The sequence below is a fragment of the Drosophila miranda genome, assembly GCF_003369915.1.
Source record: "Drosophila miranda strain MSH22 chromosome Y unlocalized genomic scaffold, D.miranda_PacBio2.1 Contig_Y2_pilon, whole genome shotgun sequence".
Lineage (NCBI taxonomy): Eukaryota > Metazoa > Arthropoda > Insecta > Diptera > Drosophilidae > Drosophila > Drosophila miranda.
Genome location: NW_022881614.1, coordinates 15,357,693 through 15,384,752, shown reverse-complemented (window position 1 = coordinate 15,384,752; position 27,060 = coordinate 15,357,693). Strand labels below are relative to the sequence as shown.

Here is a 27,060-nt window from a genome sequence, read left to right as displayed (position 1 = left end):
TCCTTCTTTTCTACCATGTTTCGACTCGCTGACAATACATTCAAAGCACGACCTAACAATTACTTCTACTTTACTCGGCAAACTTGGTATATAATAATCTCTCTGTACTAGATCAGTAGTCTTTTTTACCCCAAAATGCCCTTGGCGATGGGCCATTACAATAATTTCCCTTTCCATGCTGGATCACAATGAGCTCCTTAGTAGGATTTTAATGCAAAATACCATGCTGCACGTAAAAGTCATCGTATGTTCCTTGTTCTAACACCTTAACTATTACGCTTGTCCATTCATCTAGTTTTTGTGCATTTTGTATTTTACTCCTAATCGAATCTTCCAATAGAAGACAATGTACTCTGCTTAAAGCATCGACGTGTTTCATTCTGACGCCCGACCGATGCTCAATATCAAACTCAAAATCCTGCAAAAATATTGCCCAGCGGGCTACCCTTAAGGGAACTTCTCGTTTTTTCATCGTTATTGCAAAGGCGTTGCAATCTGTAACGATCTTAATTTTCAACCCCAATACGTATACTCTCCATTTCTTCAATGCTTGGATTATAGCCAGGACCTCCAACTCATATGAATGATATTTCCCTTCAGTTGGCGTAGTCTTCCTACTCATATACTCTACTGGGTGAAACTGTTGATCCTCTGAGCTTCTTTACAACAAAATGGCTCCATAACCAAATTTACTAGCATCACAATGGATTTTTGTAACTCTCTTTGGATTGAAAAGTAGCAAAACCGGAGGATTGGTTAACCGAAGCTTTAGCTGTTCAAACGAGGCCAGTTCTTCCATCCCCATTTTAAAAGAAACATCCTTTTTCAATAGATTTGTAAGTGGTTTAGCAACCGTGGCGAAATCCTTCACGAACCTACGGAAATATGATGTGAGACCCAAATATCGTTGGACTCCCTTTCTGTAACTGGAACTGGAAAATTCTCAACTGCTCCCGTTTTCTGTCTCGACGGTTTAATCGTCCCGTCTTTTATAATGTACCCAAGGAAAATGACTCTGCGCTGTAAAAACTGACACTTACTCCATTTTATTTTCAACCCTGACGCCTCTGCCAAGCTCAAAACTTTCTTCAGTTTATTGATTCCTTCTAACTCACTCTCAGCTTGTATAATAATGTCATCCATATATAATATCAAAACGCCTTCGCTTATAAGTGGCCTCAGCACCGCGAATATATAGCGCGTGAACACCGCTGCCGAATTATGAATCCCAAATGGTACAAAATTAAACTCGTATTGGCCGTTCTGGGTGACAAACGACGTAAATTTCCGCGAGTTCTCCTCTACTGGGACGTGAAAGTATCCGTCACACAAATCGAGCGTTGTGAATACCTTTACTCTTTGCAATTTATGTAAAACATCATCGATAACTGCTGTCGGAAAATTATCTCGTATAATCTTCTGGTTGAGCTTTCTATAGTCACAACATGGCCTTTTCTTACCGTCTTTCTTCGGAACTAGCACAATAGGCGAAGAGTATTCCGAAACACTGTGTCGAATGATTCCTTTCTCCAACCATTCCTTAATTTGCTGATCTACCCTTTCTTGGTCGTCATAAGGCAACCGTCTCGGTCTCTGGTATACTGGCACTTCGTCCATGAGTATAATCTTTATTTCTACTGGACCATTAGTCGACTTTACTGGTTTTTACTGAGTAATCATATCCTTCACTACCCCCTTCGCCATAACACTCAAATACGAAAGGTCGACTTCTGACGAAAAATCTTCTATTTTTTTTATCGTCATTATCTGCTCGAATGCTTCTTTTAACTCTGCTACGCGATTCGCCGGTGAAACATTGATGGAGCTCTTAATATCACTATAAAGACCAATACTGGTTTGAACGCTATCCTCTATCTCGGATCTCTTTTCGTTTTCCCTCAGCTCTTCTACCTTATGAAAAACTACTCCATTTTTCCCAAGTGTAACGCTCACTCCCTCTAATACGTCACTACCGATTACCGCGTTATACAAAGTGTCTCTATCTTTGACCACATGAAAACACATCTCAATCGGAATGCCATCTAGCTCAGTATCAACAAAGAAAAATCCGAGGGTACTAATTCTTTTTCCTCCGATTCCAACTAATTCTTTCACTTGCGCCCTTAATGGAACCGGGTACGCTCGCTTATATGCGCTCTCACTCATAGTGCATATGTCACTACCGGAATCAAAAAGCGATGATATCACTTTATTACCGAACCGAATATCCTTAAAAACCCGAATATCTTTCTTTTGGACTTTGCATTGATTTGCTTTATGTCCCCACTGTTCGCATTTGAAACATTTTATACCCTTCTCCACACAATCTTTAGCCAGATGATTGTTTCCTCCACACTTGAAACATCTATGTTCAACAGCCCTGATATTCTTTTCCTTCTTCTCGAACTTCGTCTTTGATCTTGACTCCAGATTCGTATATTTTCATTTTGTCTCTTAACTCTTTAAAATCCTTGGCCTGATATAACACGCTCTTGTTCTGATTTGTATCAGGTATACCTTCTATTATGTATTCTATGACGCTATCTTCATCTAAATTACTCTTTTTGGCTACACTCTTCATTTGATAAAAATATTCTACCAAACTTTCATTCGGCTTCTTCTTCCTATTCTCGAGTTGCTTGTGTAGTACTTGCTTAGCCGACAATTTCTCTGTAAACTCCTCCTCTAAGGCTTCTTTAAGTGTATCCCAATTAGTAAGACCATCTTGACTGTTTACAAACAACTTCGCAGCTCCTTTCAGCAATTGCCTACCCTATACGAACTTTTGCAGCGCGTTCCACTGTACTGTCTCTGCTGTGCTCTCAAAATCTGTAAGCCACTCGTTAATATCTTTATGCTGGCTGCCATCAAACTCAACTAAAGAATCACGAATATCTTTGAGTGTAAACGTCATTGTACTTGGAGCTTCTAACTGTCCACTCTGGGTATTCAAACTAAAATCTGTTGTATCCTCATACATTGACTCTTCATTAACCTCCGACTCAAAATATGATATTAGTCTCTTTTGTAACTCTGCTTTGTTCCCGTTAGTTTTCAACTTCAATTCTTTTAACCTTTCTTTTAGCTCGAGTACGGTGAGTTGTGTGATCTCGTTGTGCAACATTAGTATTGTAAAAAATATGATATAAACTTAAAATAATGTTTAAGGATGGATAACGCGTCTGATGGATAACGCCGTCGCCTGTGGATGTGGCTGCCGCACTCGGGACCTTGATTTTCTTCTTTTCCTTTGCTCTCGATCGTCTCGTCACGCTACCCTGTAGAACCAAAGGGGTCAATTGACCCCTCTCGAACTAGTTCTAGCTACGCAACTAGTTACGCGGGAAGCGAACGCGGACCAGGTCTTCGTCGACTACAATGTACTAGTTCTGCAACTAGTTACGCGGGAAGCGAACGCGGACCAGGTCTTCGTCAACTACAATGTACTAGTTCTGCAACTAGTTACGCGGGAAGCGAACGCGGACCAGTCGAAAAAGAACCGAAAAACGAAGCCGCCTTCGGTTTGTTTTTGAAGGCGGCAAATAACCGCAATTCCGTGGAGTTACAGTGCCCACTCAGCTAGTTTTTACCGAGCCACGACATGCAATAAGCACCGAAATGGTAAGTTAATCGTGATATTTTACTGTAGTTGCGCTCGTGGAATGAAAGAGACAAGAATTTACACAAACAAAATGCATTTGTTTTCCTCGTTTGCTTTATGCGTTGATTTTGTTCACTTCTGTACAACATCTAATCGCTGGAAGAGTCTTTTGTGTAAACATTTATTAAAAAAGTGGAAAAGAATTAATAAATAAATCAAATTAATATAAACAGGTACGTGCAAATATATATTATATACATATATATGTATTTCAAATAAAATGATGAGCAAAAGGCATTTGCGTAGACTCCGTAAGAGTGAAAGGGAAGCTAACATTGCAAAGTTAGCGTTGTGCAGGAAAGATAACAGATAACAGCAATGAAATCGATTCTCCAGCCAGCTGGCGTTTTGAGCGGCTTAAACTTTATTTTGAGTAAGGAAATTGTTCTAGCCTATAACGTAAGGGAAGAAGGCCCTTAGGACCCACAAAGAATTTTTTGCAGCTGTGCTAGGTAAAATACCATTTACACTTCTAGAGATTTAAAAATTTTTCATATAAATTAAAACAAATATTAATTACAGAATGTATTCCGCCTGGCGATGAGCCCCCCGAAAACACTGTGCGGAAGGCAATGCAAAGGATGAAGAAAAGGGTGTTTAAGAAGAAGTGTCTCGCCAAAAACCAGGATTAGGCTAAGCATCATATAATTAAAAATTATTCGTTATAATGAAAGACATTGTGTTTTTATTTTTGTATTATTCCAGACTGCCAGATTGACTACTACCAATAGTCAGTTCGGAACTAGTTACTGGTAACTTGGTCAGAGCTAGCTACAGGTAATCGAAGGGTAGTCGAGTGGGGAACTAGTTGCTGGCTTTCTACTGGTAACTAGTTCGAAACTACCTCCTGAGCTACGGGTAATCGAAGGGTAATCGAGCGGGAACCAGGGGTGGTTCCGCCCTAGGACATGCATGTGTTAAATTCTCCGCTGAAATTCATTGCGGGTAATCGATCTGGAACCAGGGAGGTGAGAATGGTAGCTAGTGCGGCACCAGTGCGGAACTAGTTGCCTGGTACTAGAGGGTATGTACCCATCTTTTGGTTGATGCCGTCGTCGTTGTGTGTGAAGCCCGCTCTCTGGATTCTGATGTGCTCTGCTCTTTCTGGACCCTCTCGTCGCGTTCTGCACCCATACACACATCTGATGAATATTGTCGTCGCCTGTGTATGTGAATGCCGCTCTCTGGATTCTGTTGTTGTTGTTACTCCTTGCTTCTCTGCATCTCTCTCTAACAGTTCGACATCGAAGTTTTCACTCTCTTTTATGCACTCTCTGTGTGCTTCTTCTCTAATTTTCGTTGTCCTCTGTGGTTCTACCTTCGCTCAGACATGCCTGAACTTAACGGATAATGCCGTAACTGCTCTTCTTCTTGCCTTTGCTGTCATACTCTGTCTCCCTCGCTCTCGTGAAATTTAGGCCTTTCGTGACATAGCCATTTCTGTGTGTGTGCTGCTCAATGTGCTGTCTCGTTCTCTCCTTTGCAGAAATTTCTAGACGTTCAACATTCTGCTTCGCCTGGGTGTTTTATGTGTTGTGGCAATAATGTACACACGATTTAATGATTGATGTACACTATTGCTTCTTTTTTTATTGGACGAGCCCCCATTAATGTGGGGGGACTTACATATGTATGTATACATACATATGTATGCTCGTATAATCCTCCCGGTGGTATCGAATTTGAGGCTACTTTCTCGCAATAATTGTTGTCGACGGATTCATTAAGAAATCATAACTTTATTTCGTTCATTCGTCTTATATTTAATTTACACAGTGTTTTATAATTTTCTCTTCTCTCGCTTTTATTTACTGCCTTTCCTACATATGTATGTATGTACATACATATGTACATATGCTCCCTAGCGGTAGCAGCCTATGCAGCCGTTCTCCCGCTCTTTCTTTCTTTCGCCTTCCCCATCGCTCTCTCTTGTATTAGAGCACGTGCAATCACGCAGGCCGGCCTGCCCTTGAATTTAGTCTAGACCTAGTACCTTGCACGTCTATTGCGAATAGTTTTTCAATTAATCTTACCCCTTCTTAAAGCGAGCTAGTCGTCCAACATTGTACCTGTTCCTTAGGCGAGAGACCTAAATAGATAGATATCCAATATCCAATTGTGGCATATTTTACCGAAGTAGTTTTTTTCACTCGTACATGAATATCTACATATTCAGTGGCGCCACAGTAAAACCGTTACTGAAATTTGTTTAAAAGTGATTTTTTTACCCTTTTATTCCCGATGACAGGTTATCTTTCTACCAGAGATAATAGGTAGATGAATATATGTTCAAAACTATGAAAAAATTGACCCTAAATAACATTATTTCGAGTGAAATCTAGATTACAAAGTTCGTATGATAAGCATGCTTTCAGGCGGGAACAAAATGTATTGTCATGTATTAAAGCTGTGTAAAAAGCAGTACATTTAACGTTGTAATTTGAATTCGAGATGACGTGTACTTTCGTGTAGTGTATTTCCCGTCTTAATAGTATTAATAGAAATATGTCACATTCTAAAGACAACAGCCAAAAACCCTCTGATCTGAGAATAACTGCATAAGGGAAGTTCCATTCTGGCGTTACGTTACATTCGTGCGACAAAATGTAAAATAGGGGAATGAAAGAGTCCATTTCATTTCATATATAACATATTTTTATACTAAGACTTTACAAAATATATTACAACTATTAAAAGTTAAAAACTATACCGTTAGCCGAGACAGGGCTAATTTTCTGTGATTTTTTTAGATAGTTCAATATGTAAGAGAGGTAATTGGGTAAATTAGTTAACTTTCAATAAATTTAGAAAATAATATCTGGAATATTTTAAATGGAAATCTGTTTTATTGACTTTTCCATGGTGGATCTTTTGGCGGAAATGTCCATATTTTTTAAAAGGTGCTTAAATATATGTAGAACAACAACAAGAGGCTTAGACTGTTAAACAGACTCTTGTGCATTGTGAGTCCTCAAAAGACCTTAAAGTTGTATAAAGAATACAAACATTTAAAATGTGCTAAAATAAAGTTTTAAACTTAAAATAGGGCAAGTATGATGCGCACACGTCTCCTTATACGAGTATAGCCGAGTAGTGTTCCCATTTCGGAGATTTTTCGATTTTATTAACCCCATTTGGAAAAGTTGTCTATCATTGGCATAGTTTCGCAAACTCGCAGCACATACTTGGACAGGGAAAAATTACCATAAACGACATTTCATTCATTTATATGTCATTGCCATAGCTATGGCCTACCTGGCCCACAATTTATACATACTCGTACATTCTACCTGGCATCGTCATCTTGGCAGGGCTAGGAAGGGTCTGGCATCCTGACGTGCCGGCACGTGCAATCGCAATCATCCCAGGCATCGAGTCCCTTTCCCAGCGGTACTTATAAATATGCTGCAGACCCAAAACCGATTGTATGTACAATATTTATTTATACTTGTGCAGCAGCTACTACATGTCTATATATAATCACGTAACGAGAGGAGACTGCTAGGGTATGGAAGGCATTTATGCCATTTACGGCCTGGTTGCATCTTGATTTATTTATTTAGAGGCTGAATCTGAAGCTCATTCGCAGACTCTATCACTCAATGGTCTGGCCAGTCCGCTTATAGTGATGGCGTGGCGACAGGTGCCTCATTCGATAGATAAAGTGACGATGGCGATCCATTGGCTGAGAGTTACTTTTCACTTTTACTACCACACACCACACCACAAATTGGTGGTGGTTCTTGGCTGTCTTGGCCATGTCTGGACATGGACAGGACAGGGGACTGCTCGTATCTGCATTAATTTACGTTCCATGTTAGTAAGACAACAGACAGCCAGGAGCCCAAGTTTCGTTCTTTGCTTAGTCATCGACAAGTCCCGACAAGATGGCGGCCCGATGGCAATTAACAGCGGCGACAATTTGGCGTGTTGTGGCTCAAAAACAAGCAACTCCAATATGCGATGGTTATCTGTGCTTGGGGGAAAAAAAAACGAGATAATTAAAAATATTGTAAAATGCCAGACGGCCAGACGCTCATAATTGCTGGCAAAGGCAAACTCCAAGACAAACGTAGTCTCAGTCCCAGTCCCAGTCCCAGTCGCAGTCTCAGTTTACAGCTACCAGACAACGCGACGCGACGCGACGAAACGGACGACAGAGCACCAGAAGAGCTCCTACATTGCATATGCATATCATTTAAATAACTTTACGAAACGCAATGTGTGAAACTGCAGCAGCAGCATCAGCATCAGCCACAAACTATCCAAAGAGCCTGCCTGCGCTGAGTGCTGCTGCTTCACCTGCCACTGCCACTGCAGGACAGAGCCACAGCGGCCAGACCAGACCAGACCAGGCCAGCCATGGTCCATATTTGGATGCAACAAACAACACAAAACAGCAGCAGCAACTGCGTCGCATCTGCATCTGCATCTACGTCAGTTAAGGACAGAAGCATCGACATCGACAGCAGCAACTGTCTGTTCTGCGGCGGTCTCCAGACAAACTGCAGACAAGAGAGACATGCACTTGTCTCCACACATGGCTGGGTCAGCCTCAGTCTCAGTCTCTGCCCCATCTCCATCTCCATTTCCATAACCATCTCCATCAGTCTCTGTCCCGTCGCCATCCCCAATCGCCATCTCCTGGCAAACGCATTCATTGTCAATTTTGACAATCGACAAGACGCGACTACAACACACGCCTGGTTAAATGCCAACATCAACATTACTTGTGCCTGCTGCCACAGCCTCTGCCACTGCGACGAACTGTCAGGCTCGGGGTCTTCGTCTCGGTCTCGGTCCTGGTTCTGGTTCTGGTCCATGCCTCCGTCTCCATCTACAGTTGAGATCTGGATCTGACTGGAAAGGGGCTGGGCCGAAACATCAACAGAAGCCAAACGACGGCACGCGAAAGTCCTAAAAACCGAAAACGAAAATTCGCTTACAAAATTAATAACATTCAAGAGTAAGCCCAAAGGCAGCTACAACTTATTTATAGCGAAGCATTTGTACCCTAATCGAATCAACCATAATATAATATATTTGAATAATGCTTAAGTGATAAACAAAGCATCGTTTCACCAATTTTGAACGTCATTTGAATGATATGCCGTACCTATTATGATTTAAGTTAAAATTATTCACTTTCAGAGGATCGGATCCCACTAACAGAGCAGAATAACCAATGTTGGTACTCTATTCTTATGGCAGGGTAGGTCGAAAACAGCAGTCTCAGCCCAAGAAGCGGCTGAAACTGAACGGTAGCAGCGACAACCAACCACACAATAACAAATTGGCTTCTGGTCTTTGCATTCCAAATGCAATCTGAGACAACAATCACGGCATCTGCATTTGGCGGGTGCACCGGGAGCCGGAGCGGTCAAGCGGCAACAACAACCGGCACCAGTGGCCGAGAGCACCGACATGGTAACACCCTCGGAGCTTGCTCGACCATCAAGCAGCTAACTAACCAATATGCATATGTACTAACACAAGTGTGTCGAGATATGTAGCAGCGTCTTAGATGGGTACTGCTACGGGCACGGGGACAGGGACTGGAGTCTGGGTCTGATATCTTGACACGTCTGGTTCGGTGCCTGCCGAACGTCATGTATTTTTAATAGACCTGCCACAAGTCCGCGCTCCACCTCCAGGGAATGTTCTCCTCTCCGTCTCGATGCGCTCTAATCTGTTGCTTCTGTTGTCTTCTGGCCTGATGGTGCGACCGAAAGAGACCAAGAGACTGCCAGTAGTTTGATGATTTTGTGATCCCTCATGCATCGCCCAGCCTAGGGGTGAGGGACAATTATGTTAATTACGTGTTATATTGATGGTTAAATAATTTTCTTTCAGTACTTGCATAATTAATGTCCACGGGGATTGTCAGGAGTGAATACGCTCTCCAATAACACGGGTATTATGCAATTTGGGGTCCCCACATTTTATCTTTCATTGCGAATATACTCGTATTGTATATTATTGATGCGAGCATTGATTCTAATGAATTGTGGTGCCTACTATAAGTGGTCACAAACATTGTCAACGGTATCTTATGATCTTTCAAGGTCATATCGTCGCATGTTGGACTCTGCAACTAACTAATCTGATGATTTGCAGCTATAATAGTTTTGCGATGCTTCCTCAATAAACTTTATGTCAGACTGAAAATGTATAGATAAGAAAGTCTTTAAATGCGAGCCGATAAATCATCTGTTGGGTCTTACAGTATTGAACCGTTTGGAAAGGATTGGTAATGTCAAATTTATTTAATCTGAGAAGCTCCAAGTAAACAAAAATCACGGAATTTTCTACCGATCCGATAAAAGTCGACACATAACAGAATAATGTAATCTGCTTGTCACATGTCAATTAATTTGAGTGGTATTCAATTCGATTATGAGTGAATGATTCCTCGTAATTAGCGGCAGGCAGGCATATAGTATTTGTGGTTTGCATATTAATCTAACAGCTATCTGTCCTGCATGATCGCGTTCGGTTCGGCTACGCGCCGCGCTTCATGCGGCAGCGCCCCTCGGTCGGTTGGGCGGGAGGATGGCTGCGTTTTGCCTGGGATCCGCGCGTAACTGCCTTCTGCTGGTGCCACACCGGCCACTTGATGGTGCAGTAATTGCATCGCCACTTGAAAGATGCAGTCATTGCATATCAACGTCCAAATATTAAAATCTTAGAGTGTTGCTCAAGACATACCATACTGAAAAGAGAGCGTTTCGAGTCGCTATCGCAGCTTGCAGAGGTCACACCATGGTCGATGTTCTACTAAGCGCTGTACTATTTTTGTCTAGTTCAATCACGCTTCTGCTCCGATAAGCAGGTAGACCTAAAACACCTTGCCTTATCATCTTTAAGGCCCCCCTAATTGTGGGGGGCTTAATTATAGAAAGGTGCCAGAACTCAAGTGCCAACTTGTAACTATTCAGCTGGTGTTTGTCCGATGGCAGTCTTGCAATCACTTCAAATTTAAGTGTTAGCAATCGATTAACGACCGATCGTGCAGCCAAATGTTTTGGACAGGTGGAGATGATAGGGGGGAAGGTGGTGCTGATAGTGGTGCTGCGGGTGCTACCGGTGTTAAGCGGCGCCCCCCACGTGCAAACACGCACCTGCAGATATGCGGACGGAATTGTTGCTCATTGGCGGCGCAATCGCCATTGCCGGCTACCGTTTAAAATAAAGCTGCCCAAAGTGGTCCGACCGTGAGGCATACTCGTAGTACGAATTCGACAGAAAATTGGTTTTGACAAAAAGCTCAGAGAAATGCCAAAAAGCGTGGTCCGGATCCGATGTCCATCGATCATCGATCAAGATCAAAAGAAAAGCACAACAAACTGCCAATTACTGGGATGGAAGAGTGCCATTGTGTGGTTCGGGATGGTTTGCGATCAGCCTTGAAAAGTTAATGAAAAATCAAAAACTTAAACCAAATTCTGTCTTAGTTTTGACAGGACTCATTTCGTATTCCAATCGCTTATATATATTCATATTTCGGTATCTTCTTGTCGATGTCTGTACTTTCGGTCTGGTGTTTATTTTCGTGGGTGTTTTGATTATCGCGTCTACATTGTCCCCAAAGTGGGACAAATTCTGTCCGAATTCGAATAGTCGGGCGAGTCAACAAACATTATTATATAAACCTGGTGACAAGGGAGCTTGCTTCGTTCCGTTCCATACGAGTGTTTTATTGTATTTGTTCCGTCTTTTTTTTCGGGGAGTGGGATTATGATTCGGAGCATTTGATGCGATTGCAATTTTACATAACAGTCGCCGTCTGGGAGTCTCATACCCGTCTGGGGTCTCGGCCTCCTCCGCCTCCTCCTCCTCCTCCCCATGTGTCCTCTGTAGGTGTTTCATTCGAAGCTTAAGCGATGTGTAGACATAAAATACATATCGGATGGATGGACTGACGGACAGACGGACGGTCGAGGCAGACGGAGACACGAGCAGACGGTAAGAAATCCAGACTTCATAAAGTAATTCAAATTATACAATCATTTAGAAATTCAATTTTGGTACAGACGACGAAACGTTGATCATTTTGATGATGATGATGGAGATGGGGATGGCGATGAGGATAATGATGATGATGTTTAGATGTTGCAACAACAAAAGTAAATAAATAAATAAATCAGGAACGTCCTTGAAGTCTCGCTGTTTTGATTTCCGTATGCAAATTGACAGAGCATTCTGTTCTTGAGGGATACTCGTACGAGATCCTATCCAATACGTCGATAAGCTAAGCCTAGGGGATGCAGGGCCTTCTGAGGTAAAAATGGGGGGCCGTTTTAGTACGGTACCAGGCACCACGCACCACGCACCTCTAATAGGATATATCCGCCTAATTCAGGTCTCAACTGATGAACCACGCACTTTTCGAGAGCGGCGCAATCTACGCGCATCTAAACTGAGCGACGAGCAAAGAAAATACTAATTTACTATACACACCTACTCGTGTATAAATCTTATAGTATGTGTCCTCCGAAAGTACAAACTGGGAACCTCACCACAGTGATAACAGATACAAGTTGAGTATCAAAACAATTTGATTAAGTCAAAACTAATTGTGCGGTCGACCCGAATCTTTTCAAATTATTTGTATGGGGATTGAAGTCCAAGCATTTACTCTACTATTTGCTTGAAGTAGTGTTTGAAGTTGGTCTCCTGGGTCATAGTTACGAGCAAAACAAAATGATTTGGGGCTGATAGTAGGGAGAGTTATTGAAATGTGTCTTGAAGCAAGCAAACCTACCTCTATGCCACAATGGTTATGACCAGAAATATCGCTTTCTTTCTATGGTACGCGCGATAAGCCGTGTCGCGAGCCCACAGATACGGATACAGATACAATTACACTGCCGGCGGCACAGATACACACCTACACATACACACACAAAGACATCACTCCATCTGCGCCGGCAGATCCTCAGGCAACGTTGATTGGTCGACGACGCCAGTGCCGAATGGCAGCCGAACAATCAGCCAAAGTACACGAGTAAATTACACTGCGCGATTAAGCAACGAAATGTATGAATCTAATTATTATTACAATTTAATAGTTAATAAATTGGTTCATATGCATATAAGTTTGTATATGTCTTTGAACCCAAACAGAGTTTCGGAATCATGCTCTAATTCATGAAACGTGTCAGTGAAGAATAGAATAATTGAATATGCAAAATTTACGTATTCCACACTCACTTAGGTGACTTTTAACGAATATGAGCCCCGACGGCAGGGCAGAGCCAGCTGCAATTTCTTGCAGTGTTGGCAGCAACGCAGCGTTTACGACCATAACAAAGTAGATATGCCCGGCACAACCAAATTTTTATTTAAGACTAAAAAAACGACTCGCGCAAATCACTTCATACTTGGTTCTTAGAGCGAACACATCGAGAAGCTAAGCTAAAAAAAAACCAGCGGGAGAGTCAGAAACAAAAATCAAATTAACAAAATAAATACATAGTTCAGTTCGAAAGCAGTTTTAAGCGAAAAAAACAAGATATACCTACACTTCCTACACACATACGAACCAAAGATGCAATTCCAGTGAAAATTGTGTAGGAGGGAAAATGTCCGAAAAGTTATAGATACGGGATCCAGAAGTGCCTGAAAACAATAAATAAACCTTCGATTGCCACACATTTGCCAAATCGATTTGACTTCGAATTAAAAAAGAATAGAAAGATGTCGAGTGTTAAGTGCTGTGAGAAGTGCGGACGGAGCAGGAGCCAAGTGCTCCTCCTGCAACTGCTGATACTGATGGTGATGCTGATGTCCATGTCCAGGGACTGTCAGGCGTCGCCGTCCCGCTTCAACCACTCCGCCTTCATGGACGGTGTCCAGTCGGTGGTGGTGAATCCTTACAATCGCACCATCCTAAATATGTTCGACCTGACCGAGGAGCAAATTCAAAGCATCCAGAACCGCAGCAATCCCAATACGAAGGACGAGACCACCCAGTCCTCCAATCACCAATATCTGGAGCTCGTCGCCTCGCAGCGGTGAGTACCGTACCGTACCTGTTTCGACTTACTTGTCAAAGCGTTCGCCAAGCGGCTGTCAATCATTGTGGGGCCAACCACTTCAAATAAATATTGAAACGTGTACTTCTAGATTATTGAAAATTGTTCATCTTGCGCTTCGATGCCTCTATAACATGATTTACCCGAATGCAGAAATCTTAAATCGAGCAGAGAATAAATACGTATCTATAAACATTATAAATTACAATTCTGAAGCTAATTTTTCCACACGTGTTGCTTTGATTTTAAATATTTTATTAATTATTTTACATTAATGGAAGAATAATGTTCCCATGCTCGATCGACAAGAAAAAGGAAGATTGTAAAATTTAAAGTCTTTATTAATCTGTTGTATCGCCATAAATGCCAATCAATGCCAAGCATCTAGTGCAAATGAGCATCTAGGAGGGAACCCATCTCAATGGTACCCGTGAGATATTATCGCTGCATATATGGCCCATACAAATGAGATGCTTCCACAGACATCTTTCAGACGGAAATCTATCAATGGTATCTGTGGTATCCATCAGATACTGTTGTACAACTGTCGCGACGCCGCTGCACAATGCAGACACTCTCATACAGCGATATTTACGCTCACACAGTTGCAAGTTGCAGCCGTCGTCATCGCAGTCGGCGGCGACCTCTGTATTTTTGTGTGCGTCCGTCCATCCATCCGTGCGCCCGCCGGGTGTCGGTGTCTGGCAAATGTCTGGGAGCAGTCTGGGCCATGCTGGCTCTGGCTCTGACTCCGGCTCCGACTCCGTTAATGAACTTTTTGTAGGTCGTTGCTATGCGAGACCGTCTACGTATCCACATACATACAATACGCCTACAATGCATGATGTTGGCTCAAACATATATGTATGTATATGAATGTTTATGGTGGTCGTACTCGTATGAGTATAACAGCTGATATCTAAATTGTTTCATCTTATTTGATTGCTTTGGCAGTTCCGTTCCGTTCCGAACACAGACCAGACAGAGGAAAATCTACGACGTATTACGTATGAGTAATATTGAGACAGTGAGCAGACATGCTTGGACATGTACTCGTACTTGTCCTCCCTCCCATCATCAGCCACCATCATCAAACTTGCAGCTGAATGCAAACAGTTGTAGGCGTACTTTTGTGGCTAATAAGCAACGCGGTCTGAGTCGTTGACTGACTGACTGACTGACTGCCGCCCGACGTCTGCCCGACTACTGTTTGTTGCATGATAATGAAGTGCAACCGGCGAGACACTGTCTAGCCGTTTCTGCTGCTGCTGCTGTGGCCAAAGGCAACGGACTGCGAAACCACAGACCCAGACACAGAGGCGATGCATTCAAAGATATTTGAATGTTAGTCCCAGCTTCAGACTCAGACTCAACTTCAGGCTCAGCTTGAATGGAGGCCAATGCAAATTTTGGTCTCAGTCTATGGCCGTACAGTATCTTTCTCTCTCTGTCTGTCTGTCATAATAAGCCAAAGGCGTTTCCACTGGACTCGAATCGACTTGACTTGGTTCAGTTTCTTTCGGTGGAGACTGCCAACCGACCTGATCCGAACATGTTTCATAATTTTTTTCGGCTAGACAAACTGCGCCTCAGGCAATGCCAAATAACCAAAGAAATTAATGTTATTTTCGCATATTTATTGGATTTTTATACCCGATACTCAAAATGAGTATTGGGGTATATTAGATTTGTGGTAAAAGTGGATGTGTGTAACGTCCAGAAGGAATCGTTTCCGACCCCATAAAGTATATATATTCTTGATCAGCATCAATAGCCGAGTCGATTGAGCCATGTCTGTCTGTCCGTCCGTCCGTCTGTCCGTCCCCTTCAGCGCCTAGTGCTCAAAGACTATAAGAGCTAGAGCCCCCATGTTTTGGATCCAGACTTCTGTGATATGTCACTGCTACAAAAATATTTCAAAACTTCGCCCCGCCCACTTCCGCCCCCACAAAGAACGAAAATCTGTGGCATCCACAATTTTAAAGATATGAGAAAACCAAAAACGTAGAATTGTAGAGAATGACCATATCTTTAAGACTGCGGAATCTGAATTGGATCGTATCATTATTATAGCCAGCATCAAGAAAACAATTTCATTTTTTCTCGCCCTGTCTCTCTCTCTAACACACACGTAGCATAGGCGGCTTTGCTTAGAGTAAAACATTAGCGCCTAGATCTCAGAGACTACAAAAGCTAGAGCAACCAAATTTGGTATCCACACTCCTAATATATCGGACCGAGACGAGTTTGTTTCAAAATTTCGCCACACCCCCTTCCGCCCCCGCAAAGGACGAAAATCTGGGGATATTCAAAAATCTCAGAGACTATTAAGGCCAGAGTAACCAAATTTGGTATCCGCACTCCTGTTAGATCTCACTATAAAACGTGTATCTCAAAATTTCGCCCCACCCCCTTCCGCCCACACAAAGGACGAAAATCTGTTGCATCCACAATATTGCACATTCGAGAAAACTAAAAACGCAGAATCATAGATAATGACCATATCTATCAGATTGCTGAATCTGGATCAGATCAGATCATTTTTATAGCCAATAGGAACAAATCAATTTGCAGTGGCTACGCAGCGCCCGACGTCACGCTCAGACTGATTTTCTGTCTCTCTCGCACGCACTCTTTGTCGTGTCGTTTAATATTAGCGGCGTCTGCCGGAGGAGAGCCATACTGACTTAGTATCGGGTATAACCGTAGAGTTGCGGTGTCCGCAGCAACTCACAACGTTCCCCCTCGTTGTTGTGTGTGTGTGTGTGTATTTTTTGTCTGCATATTGTTGTTCCTGGGTAAAATCACAAAAAAAGTATAACAAAGTAAAATAAAAGAAATGAAAAGAAAAAGTCATTTGATCAACTTTTGCCAGGCGCGTCTCAATTACCGATCCAGACGACATATACAATTGTCCAATTTTGTGTGTGTGTGTGTGCGTGTGTGTAGATTAGATCATAGCTAAATAACTATTGTTGTCTTGTCTGCCCCAATCTGATTTTCTCTGGTCCGCGTCTGCGTCTGCCAATTCACGATGATTGTACTGCCACAGAGCAGACTCGTAGACAGACGGGACGGAACCGTCTCGATCTCAATGGGGTTTTAAGTGACACGAGTCTGCCTGCTCCACCATGCACATTTAGCTCACATTTATACAATAGTAATAGTACTATAAGTACTAGCTATAGTAAGTACTCGGCTCTGATAGTAGGCGGCTTAGTGTTAGTCGGCATATTTATAGCATCTTTAATCGATTTATTACATGTACTAGTATAAGGCAATCCAAGGCAGTTGTTATTGTTGATAAGCCTCTCATATGACTAATTGGTCAACTATTTTGCAGTTTAGCAAAAGCTGCGTTCTTTTGGCATACCTTTGTTTTAGATATGTACATATCTCAAGTGCGGAATTTTACTTATCGGAAATAACTATAACTATAGCAATGCCCTTGCGGCATTATCATCCATTAGCTCAATTAAGTAGCCAGTGAACCGAACTTCTTTTATCTCAACTATTTCAATTGAAAAGTCCTAAGTTGGCCGCTTATCTCGAAGCCAAAAAAATTTGCAATACAAAGCGATTTCTAGAAGCCCACAAATAATGATAATCAGTGCGTGGATCCGTGGATCAGATAGATTGCGGTGGGGGCGGCCTAAAAGAGTACATAATCAGTAATATTCCATAGTGGATTACTTGTTGAGAAGGATCCACTCTACTGCCCTCAATCCTAATCGTAAATAAACTCGAGACCATGTCAAACCGAAATACTCCTATACAAACGGCGATTAGAATTAGCTTATTCACTGCTGTCTGACTTAATTGAATAGAATGGGGAGAGCTGTGACAAAGTGACTTGCCTCTGTAACGACGGCAGCGCTCAAATGTCAATTAAGAGAGTCTTACATAAACACTGGAACTAAATTAAATTGACTATTCTATGAATAATGGGCTAGTGCTTGTATGGGGGCATACGAGTGGAAATAGGCCCAGAAGGCACAAAATGGTGACAGTTATCAAAAGTGTGCGTCTTCTCTTTGCAGACTGAACGAGATTTTTAAACGCCTGCACAAGGCAATTTCCAACGAGCCCAATGTTAAGAAGTCAGCCGAGAAGGCCGGCTACCCCATCTGCAATGCGGAGATGAGCATTCCCAACTGGCAGCAGGCCAACAACTTGACCCTGCAGTTCGCCAGCAGCGTGTTCGACCACAACGGCGACCGCCCGAGCAGTGCCCTCCTGCGTCTCTACAAGACCTATCCCGGACAAAGTCCCAGCCAGAGCCAGAGCCAGGGCCAAGCGGAGAGCACATCGCAGCCCACGGCCACACTCTGCCCCGACCAGGCGGAGGTGGGTCCCCAGATTCGTGTGACGGTCTCTATTGTGCACCAGCAGAAGAAGAAACGTAAGTTAGGTGTGTAGCTAGCGGGGATTACGGCTGTCAGTACCGTCCCTCTAAGCCAGGATTCCCCTCTTCCACAGAGCGCAAGAAGCGCACCTGCAACACCACCATGTTCAGCAGCAGCGTGACCGGATGGGTAGAGATTGACGTTAAGTGCGCCCTGGCCTACTGGGAGCAACAGCAGCGCCAGCAGCAGCCCCAGCAGCTGCTCCCCAGCGTTGTGGGGATGCTGATGATCGAGGTCCATGACGACGAGGAGAACCCCCTGAAGCCCGGCCTCTACTTCGAGCCACCCACTTGCGATCAGGCAGGTAAGCGTGTTGTTTGCCAAGTCTAACTAACTCCGCAAGACAGGGTGCAGATCTCTCCCAGTCTATCACTCTCATCATCTTTCTCTCACCATCTCTCAGTATCTCTCAGTCTCTCTCTCTCAGTCAGTCAGTGGCCGAGACAGGCCCTTTTCCCATCAGAGCGTGCTGTCATTATTTCAACTTATTTACATTCTCGAAAAGGTCAATAGTCAGAGAGCTTTAGGGGGCCGGACACAGGCCAGACCCACGGGCCAGACAGAAACACACAAATTGTGCTGATAAAACCAAATCAAAATAAAAGTCCGAATATCAGTTTGTGCCACCGAAAACCAACAAAAAAGGGAAGGGATAAGGGAAAACCTTGTCGCTCGTCTGATAGTTGTGTGCAGTCAGCAACATCGGCATTCGGCAGTAGTCTACAAGACAAAAACTGTCTGGATAGCTTCCGAAGTGGTTTGAGGGTTGCTCCGTCCGAATTTGAATTTCATGTGGTGTAAAAGTGGAGCTAAAGTAAAGTCTGGACCTACGAAAGTCCAGAGTTTTATTCATGAATTGAGAGTTTTCTTAATGGATCGGTAAGAATCTGCGTATCTACACACGTCATCGCACAGATGTATCTACAGATACGGATTTGGCTGAAGATGCAATTAATACTAATCGCTTATACGCACCGTTGTGCCCTCTGCTCTGCTCTGTTGCCATGCTCGGCTTTATTTGTTGTTCAGTTACCGCGCTTTTTGCTGAACAAAACCACTGTTGTTCTTATTGTTGCTACTTTGTCGTTTTGCATGATGATCTTTTGTGCGAGTTTCCCACTGCATTGCATTGCATGCCTCGAGCTCCACCACCAAACCCCAGGCGATATTAATATGATCCCTCCACGTGTATCTTTCAGACCCTGCTGTCCCATGGAACGCATACGGATCAAAGACGTTTGTGCCTTATCTGGAAAGTCGGTCAATGCCCAGGTAAGCGGATGCCCTACATGAGTACCACTACCACGTCATACTCTCCCGTTACCGAGACGTTCGATATGGCAGTTTTTTCTCTTTTTATACCCGATACTCAAAATGAGTATTGGGGTATATTAGATTTGTGGTAAAAGTGGATGTGTGTAACGTCCAGAAGGAATCGTTTCCGACCCCATAAAGTATATATATTCTTGATCAGCATCAATAGCCGAGTCGATTGAGCCATGTCTGTCTGTCCGTCTGTCCGTCCGTCCGTCTGTCCGTCCGTCCGTCTGTCCGTCCCCTTCAGCGCCTAGTGCTCAAAGACTATAAGAGCTAGAGCAACGATGTTTTGGATCCAGACTTCTGTGATATGTCACTGCTACAAGAATATTTCAAAACTTTGCCCCGCCCACTTCCGCCCCCCAAAAGGAGAAAAACTGTGGCATCCACAATTTCGACGATACGAGAAAACTAAAAACGCAGAATAGTAGAAGATGACTATATCTTCTAGAGTGCAAAATCTGAACCAGATCGTATAATTATTATAGCCAGAATCAAGAAAACAATTTCATTCTTTCTCGCTCTGTCTCTCTCTAACACACAGGTTTCATGGTCGGTTTTGCCAATTGCAAAATATGAGTTCAAGGATCTCAGAACCCATAAGAGCTAGAGCAACCAAATTTGGTATCCACACTCCTGTGATATCGGACCTTGACCGTTTCATGTCAAAATTTCGCCACATCCCCTTCCGCCCCTGCAAAGGACGAAAAACTGTTGCATCCATAATATTGAGGATACAAAAAAACTAAAAACGCAGAATCATAGATAATGATCATATCTATCAGGTTGCTGAATCTGAATTAGATCAGATCATTTTTATAGCCAAAAGGAAGAAATCAATTTGCAGTGGCTGCGCAGCGCACAACGTCACGCTCAGGCTGATTTTCTGTCTCTCGCACGCACTCTTTGTCGTGTCGTTTAATATTAGCGGCGTCTGCCGGAGGAGAGCCATACTGACTTAGTATCGGGTATAACTGTAAAGTTGCGGTGTCCGCAGCAACTCACAACGTTCCCCCTCGTTAATATTTAAAACATTAAAACATTAGATCATTGCGAGACGCCACGATCATATTTCATTGGACGTTTGTTTTTAGAACTATAAATACGCCATCTGCACAGTGGCGCCGCCATCTGAAAACGCCAATCACAACATCTTTGCCAAATATATAAAAACTAAACACTTGCAACATTCTTCCGCAACACATATGCGATCACCAAATTTGCAACATATATGAAAATAATTAAATGATTTATTATATTCTATCTCCACAGATACCCAAGGATAGATGTTGGGTTTAATGGCAGTGCATCGTTTTCGCCACACAACTGCTTGAAGAGCATATACAGTATCCCGAAGAGCAGGAGCCACATCAGCCCCGAATCAACCACACCCAATTCACAAACAATGGACAATTTGCTTGACGAGACAAGGGAGACGGAGAGCCAGCAGGGGCGGGTGCGGGAGCAGGTCCACCAGCATCACAGACGGCATCACCACAAGCACCGGGACAGTCCTGCATCCGAATCGGAGTTCGCGGTGGCCCAGTCCGAGGGCGAGGCGGAGGCTGAGGAACTCTTGGCAGCGGCGAGCAATACCGAGATATCTAACCATCGGGTGCTCAACCATCACCACGCCACTAATGGACGCCATCACCATAAGCACCACCACCACTTGATGGCCCACAAGCAGGATTAGATCGGCTGGTAGACCCATATCATAGCACGCACATATTCTGTCTCTCCCCTCCCCCTCCCATACGTACCCATACCCATGAATATGATGGTATTATTTAAATTAATTTTTGTTTTGTTTTCTGTTTGTATCTTTAGGGCCAGTTGACTTAACTAGTTTTTAGTTCGTCTGTTTCCTAACCCAAGCTACCATATACGTGCCCGTGCACGGCGTTGTTTTAATTATAATTTAAAATTCGTTTTAAGTTAAACAAATTTTTGGTCGAAATTTGTATTATTAATCGATTAAATCTCTCTTATATTAGGAGTCTGTGATTTAGATGTGGTTGAATTTATGAATTTTTTGATACAATTGAATTATACAAAAACAAATTGTTGGAAACACAAGAAAAAATTTTATACGAATATAATTATTAATACAATTAGACTTGCCCTTGCCTTAGGCCAGAACGTAGTCTAAATTAATCGATGCCTTATCAGAGCATTACAACACTAGACTTCTGCACAATCCGCTCAAAAGCGAAAACCACACCATACCCAAAGGGCGAAGCATTTCGACGCAATTCATTAACGAATATTGGCCCGTGAAGGTTGGAAGCACTCCACAGATTTGTTATATACATATGTCACTAGATTAAAAGGACCCATTCAAACCTCAGAAGCCCTGCTCTAAATCTCAATTAAATCTCTATTTGTAACCCACAAAAGGTTTTCTGTTCATTTTGCTTTTAAGATTTCATAAGAAACTGTTACTTGAATTTGAGCACATTCTCATTAAGTCAAACAGCTATTCAATACGTAATCCTCCATACCACACAATACCATACCATACCTATTGATCATCAGTAACTAAGTACATTTGTAAATCTATAAAAAAAAACCTCTAATACAATATAAAAATATACATATATTTAAAAGTCAAATATTTTGAATTACTTATCAGGTTTCAGAAGAGATATGATGCGGGTAGACAAGAAACTGTAACGTAGCGAACCATTATCCTCATCTATACCTCGCTGAGCTACTGGATCTGATAAAGGGGATCTGATAAAGGGGATCTGCTACAATGATTTTTAAAGTGTATGGCCAAAAAATACAGTTACGACTGTTAAATTCCGCAGCTGAACTACGGGGAAAAACAAGGCTCATTAGCTGATTAAATTTGTGTATAACTTTATATATGTACGAGTATACATCCTTCCTTCCTGTTTCGGAACGCAAAGTCTGGTCGTTTATGGTTTGAAGTTGCGTGAAGTGAAGTACCGATGCAGATTAGTTAATCGCAAATAGTCTTTCTGCCTGTTACAATCTACATACATACATAAGTGTATTTGTATGAAACTGATATACTCGCCACCTCGGTCGGGTGCTGCTCATTAAAGTACGTTTTTTAAGAGCCCTAATGGAGTTGAGAGAACTTAGTCTGGCCGCGAATTTCGATCGAGAACAATGGTAGAGCAGAGCAGCTAGCAGAGTTAGCCGAAATCCGCTAAGCCAAGCAAATAAATGCACTAATCATTCATCAGTATTCGGCCAGTACGCATAGTTTCAACGACTTTGAAAACTTGTTTGAGCATAAATTAAATACAAACAAACACGAAAACAACAACAGAATAAAGGTGAATTAACTCGCGTAAAACGAATGCTGAACATATGTATGTAGGGAGATTTTTAACTTTTATTTATACAACTGATTTGAGGAGTGTATCTGTTGTGGTTTCAGCTTTTAGCTTGATTTTCTCGAGTGATTAATAAATGCAATTTCTTTTTCTTACAACGGGGATAAGCCATAACTATATTGTGCGAGCAATGCGATTATAAATTAGTGTTCGATTATCTTTCACGAGTTCTGCTCGAAGGAATTTAGATAGTGCTATCACCAATGAATCACCGACCTTCAATTTAAACGCCGCCAAATTGAACGACCACACTACTATATACTATATCACGCATGACAGCTGAAGTGGCATATTTACGGCAAAATAATACGAGTATCACTCGCCCTTAACCCTAACACAAGTCTGTTAGCTAGTGCTGAAGTGTCCAACCAGGATAAGTTTTATAAACGCGTTGGCAACCAGCCGCACCCCAAGTGGTGGACAGGTCCACGCGAAGCTATGGAACTCGATTGCCTGACTTATCGCCCGATCCTCGAGTGTGGCTATCCCATTGTGATTTGATGGGACACAATATCCACAATTCATGATTCTAAAATACTGATACAGATTATACAAGATTACTGTGTCGTAAATTGTCCAATAACCACTCGGGGGGGATTTTTCATTGCAGATGACAACAGATTCGGCGAAGGGCGTCATAAACAATGGCTACGAACTGAATCATGTAAGTATTGATACCTCCCCACAAGCATTGATTGATCATATTTGCATTAATCTTTGCAGAGGGAACTAGAGATACCAACTTCGGAATCATTCAAGGAAATTCCACACGAAGACCGTAACTTGCCGCAACAGGGAGAAGATGGAAAGGGATTCTTCTACAACAATCCGAAAATGGGACGCATCGTGAAGATTTCATTTTACGTTCTATTACACGTTGTGGTCGTGGGCTACTTCTCGTATGCCACTTATCACTATAATGACATCAGTAAGTACGAGTGTATCACTCACAATCATTATAATGTATCATAATATCCGTTTTATTTTTTATTATTAGCTAATTACGAGTGCAATTGGAGCTCAGATAATCCTCTTTGTGGAATCAATTTCTGCTCAGGCTATGGTATGCTCTTGCTTCTGCTGGTATTCGTCTACTTTGGTCTGTTCTACTACTTTATATTCAAGCCCAAAGTGGGAATCTGGCTACACAGGGAGTACCTAAAGCCGGCTGCCCAAAAGTGGCACAACTTTAGCAGAACCAGGTACGAGTCTTTGATTATTTCACGATCGATCACATGTCGGATAACATAATCGTGTACTTCGCAGAGCTGTCTCGCTGGCCAGTATAGCCTTGTTACTGGTCTTCCTAGCCATCTTCCTGTACTTCGAGACTAAGGACGAACCGCTGAAGCTCGTGTCGATGGTAGCCCCCTGCTTCTTTATCCTGTGTGGCTATTGCTTTTCCACAAAACGCAGTGCCATCAAGTGGCGCGTAGTGATCACAGGAATCACGTGCCAATTCCTGCTGGGCATAATCTGCATTCGCTGGGAGGTGGGACGCAATATCTTCGATTGTCTGGGCAAGAAAGTCGCCACGTTCCTCGACTACGCCAAAGATGGGGCCCAGTTTGTCTTCGGCGACTTCCTGATTCAAGCCGAAGTCTTTGCCTTCGCCATTCTGCCCGTGATTTTATTCTTCAGCTTTTTCATCTCCATTTTATACTACATGGGCGCTATGCAGTGGGTGGTGGGCAAGCTGGGTTCCGAAGTTGGTATCTCCAGTTCCCTCTGCAAAGATTAATGCAAATATGATCAATCAATGCTTGTGGGGAGGTATCAATACTTACATGATCCAGTTCGTAGCCATTGTCTGCGAAAGCGTTACCGCTGCGGCTAACATGTTCCTGGGCATGTCCGAGAGTCCCCTGCTCATCCGGCCCTATATTAACAAGCTGACTAAGAGTGAGATACACAGCATAATGGTCTCCGGATTTGCGACAGTCTCCGGCACAGTGCTGGCTGCCTATTTGTCCTTCGAGGCATCTGCGGCGCATTTAATTACCTCATCGGTAATGGCTGCCCCAGCCACTCTGGCAATCTCCAAACTCTATATGCGGGAGACTGAAGAGAGTCAGACCACATCGGAGTCCATTGAGCTGGAGAAATCGTAGGTCAATGAATTATCCAGTGTGACAATTAAGTTTGACCATTTTCCCATACAGCCAGGATTCGTCCTTACTCGATGCTGCGTCCAGCGGTGCCAGCAATGCCGTGCCCATTGTCCTGGGTATCATTGCCAATATCGTGGCTTTTGTAGCCTTCGTCGCCTTCCTCAACGGCATAGTCAATTGGCTTGGATATCTGGTGGGCGTCGATAATATCGACTTTGAGTGGATATTTTCAAAGCTGTTCATTCCGCTCGTCTGGGCCATGGGCGTGCCGAGCCAGGACTGTAATCTCGTTGCCAAGGTCGTGGCCACAAAGACTATAATCAACGAGTTTGTGGACTACGAACGACTGGGCGCATACATACTAGCGGGCGACATCAAAGTAAGCTTTGAATATAATATGGGGTCATCATTCACTAACCTTTAATGAATTTTAGGCTCGCAGCGGAGGAATCGCAACGTTTGCCATCTGCGGCTTTGCCAATCCCAGCTCCCTGGGCATCCTCATTGGCTCTCTGAGTGTCATGGCCCCGCATCGACGCTCAACCATCACCGCGGTGGCCTTCAGAGCCTTTGTCGTGGGCAGCATTGTGTGCTTTGTGTCAGCCAGTTTTGCAGGTCAGCTTACTAGATTAACCATAGAAGAATTGATGATTAATCAATGTCCTTTCAACTTTTCTTTTAGGCATACTTCTACAAGAAGGCGACGAAAGAGCGAACTACGACAGGATCATACAGAAATTGGCTAGCAGAAATGCCACGCACGTCTAGGAATACACAGGTTTAGATCTTAAATCTTTATAGGCAGCTTATCATCTTAAGAATAATAAAACGAGGGGGAACGTTGTGAGTTGCAGCGGACACCGCAACTCTACAGTTATACCCGATACTAAGTCAGTAGGAGAGAGAGCCACTCCGGCAGACGCCGCTAATTTGAACGACATGACAAAGAGTGCGTGCGAGAGAGACAGAAAATCAGTCTGATCGTGACGTCGGGGGCTGCGTAGCCAGTGCAAATTGATTTGTTCCTTTTGGCTATAAAAATGATCTTATCTGATCCAGATTCAGCAATCTGATAGATATGATCATTATCTATGATTCTGCGTTTTTAGTTTTCTCGTATCCTCAATATTGTGGATGCCACAGATTTTCGTCCTTTGTGGGGGCGGAAGTGGGCGGGGCGAAGTTTTGAAATATTTTTGTAGCAGTGACATATCACAGAAGTCTGGATCCAAAACATCGTTGCTCTAGCTCTTATAGTCTTTGAGCACTAGGCGCTAATAGGGACGGATCAAGAATATATATACTTTATGGGGTCGGAAACGATTCCTTCTGGACGTTACACACATCCACTTTTACCACAAATCTAATATACCCCAATACTCATTTTGAGTATCGGGTATAAAAACGAGGGGGAACGTTGTGAGTTGCTGCGGATACCGCAACTCTACAGTTATACCCGATACTTAGTCAGTATGGCTCTCCTCCGGCAGACGCCGCTAATATTAAACGACACGACAAAGAGTGCGTGCGAGAGAGACAGAAAATCAGTATGAGCGTGACGTCGAGCGCTGCGTAGCCACTGCAAATTGATTTGTTCCTTTTGGCTATAAAAATTATCAGATCTAAACCAGATTCAGCAATCTGATAGATATGGTCGTTATCTATGATTCTGCGTTTTTAGTTTTCTCGAATCTGCAATATTGTGGATGCAACAGATTTTCGTCCTTTGTGGGGGCGGAAGGGGGTGGGGTGTAATTCTGAGATAAACGTTTTATAGTGAGATCTAACAGAAGTGCGGATACCAAATTTGGTTACTCTAGCCTTAATAGTCTCTGAGATTTGTGGATGCCCCAGATTTTCGTCCTTTGCGTTGGCGAAAGGAGGTGTGGCGAAATTTGGACACGAAACGGTCAAGGTCCGATATCACAGGAGTGTGGATACCCAATTTGGTTGCTCTGGCTCTTATAGGTTCTGAGATCCTTGAACTCATATTTTGCAATTGGCAAAGCCGACCATGAAACCTGTGTGTTAGAGAGAGACAGAGCGAGAAAGAATGAAATTGTTTTCTTGATTCTGGCTATAATAATTATACGATCTGGTTGTGATTTTACACTCTAGAACATATAGTCATCCTCTACGATTCTGCGTTTTTGGTTT

The 27,060-nt window shown here is 43.0% G+C and overlaps 2 protein-coding genes and 1 long non-coding RNA gene across 5 annotated transcripts; all 3 read left to right on the top strand.

The window, feature by feature from the left end:
* The first annotated feature begins 3,442 nt into the window (after positions 1-3,442).
* On the top strand, positions 3,443-4,262 carry LOC117194058. Its single transcript, XR_004474731.1, has 2 exons — positions 3,443-3,834; positions 4,184-4,262. It is a non-coding gene; the product is annotated as an uncharacterized LOC117194058 (long non-coding RNA).
* An 8,786-nt stretch (positions 4,263-13,048) lies between these two features.
* On the top strand, positions 13,049-22,025 carry LOC117193462 (protein anachronism-like). 3 transcript variants are annotated; one of them, XM_033398222.1, is made up of 5 exons: positions 13,049-13,677; positions 17,739-18,100; positions 18,178-18,408; positions 19,304-19,376; positions 20,694-22,025. In XM_033398222.1, exons 1-5 carry the CDS (start codon positions 13,361-13,363, stop codon positions 21,115-21,117), a joined length of 1,407 nt encoding a protein of 468 aa, XP_033254113.1. In that variant the 5' UTR covers positions 13,049-13,360; the 3' UTR covers positions 21,118-22,025. The 3 variants fall into 3 exon arrangements, with proteins under 3 accessions (XP_033254113.1, XP_033254112.1, XP_033254114.1); XM_033398221.1 differs by having other exon boundaries at positions 17,739-18,109; XM_033398223.1 differs by having other exon boundaries at positions 17,739-18,109; positions 18,178-18,404; positions 20,694-20,802.
* Positions 22,026-23,402: 1,377 nt separating this feature from the next.
* On the top strand, positions 23,403-25,732 carry LOC117193463 (solute carrier family 28 member 3-like). Its single transcript, XM_033398224.1, has 8 exons — positions 23,403-23,456; positions 23,516-23,720; positions 23,790-23,994; positions 24,059-24,513; positions 24,596-24,899; positions 24,955-25,282; positions 25,338-25,518; positions 25,586-25,732. Exons 1-8 carry the CDS (start codon positions 23,403-23,405, stop codon positions 25,669-25,671), a joined length of 1,818 nt encoding a protein of 605 aa, XP_033254115.1. The 3' UTR covers positions 25,672-25,732.
* Positions 25,733-27,060: the final 1,328 nt, after the last annotated feature.